This window comes from Cynocephalus volans, chromosome 14 (genome assembly GCF_027409185.1).
Source record: "Cynocephalus volans isolate mCynVol1 chromosome 14, mCynVol1.pri, whole genome shotgun sequence".
NCBI classification, from domain to species: Eukaryota; Metazoa; Chordata; class Mammalia; order Dermoptera; family Cynocephalidae; genus Cynocephalus; species Cynocephalus volans.
This window is the reverse complement of record NC_084473.1, coordinates 39,542,937-39,548,660: the sequence shown is the minus strand read 5'-3', so window position 1 is coordinate 39,548,660 and position 5,724 is coordinate 39,542,937. Positions and strand designations below refer to the sequence as shown.

At 42.6% G+C, this 5,724-nt stretch overlaps 1 protein-coding gene across 1 annotated transcript; it reads right to left on the bottom strand.

Moving 5' to 3' along the window:
- Positions 1-228: 228 nt before the first annotated feature.
- On the bottom strand, positions 229-2,064 carry LOC134362503 (igE-binding protein-like). Its single transcript, XM_063077764.1, has one exon. It carries the CDS (start codon positions 2,062-2,064, stop codon positions 229-231), a length of 1,836 nt encoding a protein of 611 aa, XP_062933834.1.
- Positions 2,065-5,724: the final 3,660 nt, after the last annotated feature.

Below are 5,724 nucleotides of genomic sequence, written 5' to 3'. Positions count from 1 at the left end.
CAGGGAGAAGGACAAGCTGTGCAATTCTGTCTCCCTCACTTATGGAAAAAACCCCCTCTGGACATGAGCACAAGACTTGAACCTCAGAGTGGTCATTGTCGACCACACCTGGATGAACAGCTAAACCTTTTAAGGTAAGTGAGCCTCTGCCAAGTATGAGGCCCATTGTCCCAGTTGGCAAAGGATCAATAGGTTGAACGGGGACCGGCTGAATGCCCATATGGGACATTAATAAGAAGTCGGAGGAGGCGTGCAGGTCCATTCTTGTGTGTCTTCTGACTGGACTTTCTCCCCTTTCCCCTGGCCTCTGTCCACCTTGTTCCCATACTTTTGAGGGCCCTGAGAACGTGGGCCCACCCTCACGTTTTTTGAATCCATCTTGTGTTGGTCCTCAGGTGGCGGGAGGAGTCGCCCCTTGATGTCCCTGACGGAGCGGCACTGACTAGCTTTATGATACCCCTTGCTACAACGGGAGCAAAGGGACACCCTGTCCTTATCTGGGGCGGGACAATCTTTCTTTAAATGTCCCACCTGGCCGCACTTGAAGCAGGTTCTCCTGTTCATCCCCTGCCTCAATGGTCTCTGTGACTGTAGGATGGCGGCAGCCAGCCCTGCATTGGTAAGGGGACCTCCAAGTTCTCGGCATGCTCTGAGCCAATCCTGTAACCCTTTATTTTTTCTCGGGGCTATAGCTGCTCGACATTCTTGTGTAGCCTGTTCAAAAATAAGTTGTTCAACAAGAGGTGCAGCTTGGTCAGGGTCTCCAAAAATACGCCCTGCTGCCTCTGTCATGCGAGCTACAAAATCTGAAAATGGTTCTTGAGGTCCCTGGATAATTTTTGTGAGCTGCCCAGAGGCTTCCCCTTTCTTGGGGAGCGTCTTCCAAGCCTTGATGGCAGTGCTAGAAATTTGAGCATAAGCACCCCATGGGAAGGCTGTCTGATCAGCGGCAAATTGGCCCTGGCCTGTTAACATATCAAAAGTCCAAGTCCGCTGCTCAGGGGTCAACGCGACAGCGTTTGCCCTGGCTTGAGCCTGTGCCGCCTCATGCCATAGCGCCTTCCATTCCATGTATTGGCCCATTGTAGGAAGGGCAGCTTTAGCCAGCATTTGCCAATCCGCAGGTGTCATGGCGGCGCCGGCAAATCTTTCTAACATTACTACAGTGAAATTGGCATTTACCCCATACTTTCTAACTGCCTCGGCAAGATCTTTGATTTGGCTGTACTCAACAGGGGCATGGATTCGCCCTCCGCCTTCCACCTCAAAAACTGGGAAGGCGGCTTGCACCTTTCTCCTCACTTTATCAGGAAGAAAAGAAAGAGGATTGGAGCGCCCCTCATAGGGAGGAGGTGGAGGTGCTGAAGGCGCAGCTCGTGCGGGAGCCATTGGGGGCGGCCGCTTCTCCTGCTTCCTAAAGGGCCTCCTCCACCCATCGGGGTGATACCTTTCCTCCTCATATCTAGCGGCTTCCTCCTCTAGATCTGATTCCTCACTAGAGTCGAGGGAGTCAGAGTCTGATTCCCCTATGTTCAAGGCCTCTAAATCCTCCACAGGGTAAGGGCCCCCCCTTTTCTTTTGAACCTCACTCGGGTTATAAATCACTCCCTCGTCTGCGGACTTACCGGGAGGTCCTTTTTCCGTTTTCACTCCCTTGTCGGTAGACTCACCGGGAGGGTCCTTTTCCTTGTAGGAGACGTCTCTCCTCTTGCGGGTACCCATCCTCTCACTTCGCTCAGATTCTGACATGCTGTCCTGAACTTCCTCTAAAGTATTTTGTCCCTCCGTCACCACCAGCCTACAGCCCTCATCTTCTAAGCAGTTCTTAACAAACTTCCATATTGTCTTGGTGCCCTGTCTCAGGTCCCCTTCGAGATATTTGCGATCGAGGTCTCTGCCCAGTTTGTTCCAGGAGGTCAGGGTTAGGGAGCCAGAACAAGCATACCATGGAGCTACCCGGTCGACCTCTTTCACAAAATTCTTAAGGACGCGGTTCCCCACCTTAATTCCACGTTGACTCAGTACTGCATCCAAAGCAGAAATAGTGGACTGTGTGGATCCCATAATGCCCCTTTATCTACAGGGGGAACTTAATTTACTGGAGAGGCACCGCGGCTTATCGTAACACAAACCGCTTCTTTCACAGAAGTGACGGGTCCAATCCAAAGCTGGGGACAAGCATACCTTTCTGAGCTTACCTCCCTGCAGTTCTGAATCCTCCTCGTTGCCAAGGGGTCTCCGAGGGTGCTGAAGATGACACAAGTTCCCGGGTTTCGGCACCAGATGTCCCGCGCAGCTCTCTCGCCAGCAAGAAAGACGCGGTACACACAGGATCCTTCTGCAGTAAAGCTTTAATGCAACTTGAGAGGCAGTGCACAAGCTACTAGGGCGGAGACCCCGAACAACGAAAACCCATCCCCTTATATAGCATTCAGTCCCTCGCTTAGGACGTGTCCTTCCCTGATTGGCGTGGCGCCATCAGCCCAGATGACGCCACGGGAGAGGAAGAGATCAGAGGTAGGGGAATTCCCAGCGCGCGCTCTAGTCTAGTGACTTGTCGGAAGTCAGCGCCATGTTGTAATGGCGGTTACAGCATAGTGTGGGCGGCTCCCCACACTGATGTAGAAATCAAAGTATAACAACCAGCATTCTTGTTTCTGAGCATGACAAACCCTGTGGTGTAATTCATGATCCAGAACTTCCTGTGGTCTGGTCTAAAGCTAGACTTTTTATAAACTCTTATATTTGCTTAGCTTCTTCTGCTCTATCCTGCTTCCTTTTCTTTTTACAGGTTTCTCTTTACACAACCCTGTGAAATCACTTTAACAAGAATTTCTGTCTCAGGCTTTACCTTAGGAGATCCTAACCTAAGATAATAAATTAAGTTCAGTTACATTTATTAGTGTGACTGATATATTTGGTCTTGAATCTGTGATATTATTTTCTATTATATTTACTGTGTGTTTTATGTTATATTTGCTTTGTTTTTCCATTAAAATATTTTTCTTTATTAAGAAGGTCTGTATTTTTGTTCTAGTAATTATTTGTATATTAATGTCTTTTGTGCTTCCTTTTCGCCTAGTTTAAGTACCTACTATTGGTTTTGCCAGCTCTCTGTGTGGCAATCAATGAACTTATTCTATTTTTCTTTTCTGTTGTCATTTTGCTTTAATTTTTAAAGCTGTATTATTTCTACTTTGTCAGAATATATAAGATCTTTGTCTCATCTTTGTTTTAGTCTTAGATTTAAACTTAATTATATTCAATGCTGAAATTGAATTTGTTCAAATTGTTACCTTTTGATTCGATAAAGCTCATTCTCTAGTTGATTACTTAATGTGAGCTCTGGAGGACAGTATTCTATAGTTACTGCATATAAAATACCTTATCTAAATATAAAAATTTGAGGCCACATATTTTTTCAAAGATTGAGGACCTTTGAAATGTTGCTTTGAAGTTGTCAGGGTTTTAAAGCTGTTGTTTAGAAGTCTAACACCAACTCAGCTTTTCTTTCTTTTGTAAAATATTTGGTCTTTTTTTATGTGGAGGGCCAGACGATTTATTTTTTTCTCTGTATTTAAAAGTGAACAGTTTTAATTGAATATATCTTACAGATGACTGAGAAAAACTTTCCCAGCTTCATAGTGAACCATTTCAATGTGTTGATTCAAATATTTCTGGAAGGTTTTCTTGAATTCTACTTTTTAAATATTGGTTTTATTACATTTAATTTCTTTTTCCTGTCTGGAAGCCACAATTATATGTCTGTGGCATCTTTTACTTTCTGATTTGTATTTTATTTTACTTTATTTATTTTTTCTCTTGGACATTTTCATTTTTCTCCTCCATTTTCAAAGATGTGCTGATGAATGTTTAATACCAGCTCTGAAAAATAAAATCCCTTATTTGTAGCATTTGAACATCCCAGTGTATAAATAATCCCTTTATGGCCAATGTTAAGCTATCAATGGGATGCCACTGAACATAGAGTTAGAAAAATATGCACAAAATTGGCTCTTTCAAGTGGGTATGAATTGGCTCCAGTACACCACTGTCATTGCCTCATAATATTTCAGCTTAATCTATTCTCTCTTGGGCACTTTGTAGTTGGCTCTGGAAGAGGTGGGTACATGGGATGATCTGGAGTTACTGATCACTCCTCCTTAAGCACTGGTATGGGTGAACAAGTCAGAACACACAGAGAAATCTGAGAAGCCACGCACATCCAGCCACTGAAGTGGGACCAAAGTCTGGAGTTGTAGAACAGTCTATGAAAATGTATTGCCTCTGTGTACCTACTGGCTCTGACAGTCTATATCCAACTATATGGTGGTGGGCTTGGTGCTGCTGTTGGTCAGCAGAGACAAGGGGCAGGAAGATGAGCTAGATGTGATGTAGAAGACAGCAGGAAAAAGTGGAACTTACCTCTGCATCTGTCACTGTATCTAACCACGAAGACCTCTAGAGAATACTGGCTGCTGCTTCTTCTCTACCTTAAATCTCATGCATGTTTATGTTTTGGGAAACTAACATGGAAGCACTTATTGAAAGGGACTCTGGAAAATGCAGCTCCCAGTAAGGTGACAGTAGCATAATTTCTGGGGTGATTTTTGATTATTTTCTCTAATTTATTTTCTGATCTTAGTCAACTCTTGTTTCACATCTTCCTGTTTTTTTTTTTCTCCTCCACTGATATTCTGAATTTCTGACTTAAAGTATGTTTTAAAAATCTGTACAAAACTTATTAAAGAATATGTATAGTTCATGTTGAATTAAGGTGTTATATTAAAATGTTCCTTTGCATTGTGTCAGTTTTTTTTGGAGAGAACTATCATCAACTGAAATGTATTATTTTTTTCCTGCTTTTTTAAAAATAGTAGCTTTATGTGGATATTGTCTGCTCTATTCAGTTCATTTTGAAATGTACTTTTCTGCGCCAGCCATAATAAATAGTCCTATATGGGTGAGGGTGAGAGGTTTGAGTGGCTTATGTGGTTTCTTAGTCTAGTAGTGGTCTCTTTGTTCGCACAGTGAAGTACGTTCTCTTCATTAGAGGGCATTTTGGTTGGTTACGGGAGAGAGCATTGGTGTGTCATCTCATCTTATGATTCTTTTTTGGTACTCTTAATTTCCATACTTTGTTGCTTCTTTCTCCTTATCACCAAGTCTCCAAGAACTGCCTCCTGTTCTCTTGGGATTGGTGCCTTCTCAAGGCTGCCACATCCAGTCTGAAGTACTTTCAAACTACTTCCTTTCTATTCCTCAATAGATCTCAGATCCACCAGATCTCAATGTTTCCCCACTAGGGTGGGACTTTGTTTTGGAGATGGTTTTATCTGTGTTTTGTCACTACTAGTCTCCCACTGCACTCTATGGAGGAGCAGACTACTAAAATATGATATGAAAACTCTCAAGATTAAAACTGAGACTATATTAAACTGGACAAATTCTCCTGGTTTGTAAAATGTGAAGTTGATAGTTTAATTCTGATTAGTAAAAAATCTAAATATTTTTAATATCTTCAATCCAAATTTTCTGGAGAATTGAAGACAAATAATATAGTGTGTGTTCTAATTTATGAATGGATAAATTGAGATATAATGACATGTAGTACTATAATTTTAATATACATGTTATAGGTCAACCATATTTATATTATGTCGGTTCACGTACTTCACACGGGTTATTGTTCTTTCTACTTTCGAGCAACCATATGTCTTATAT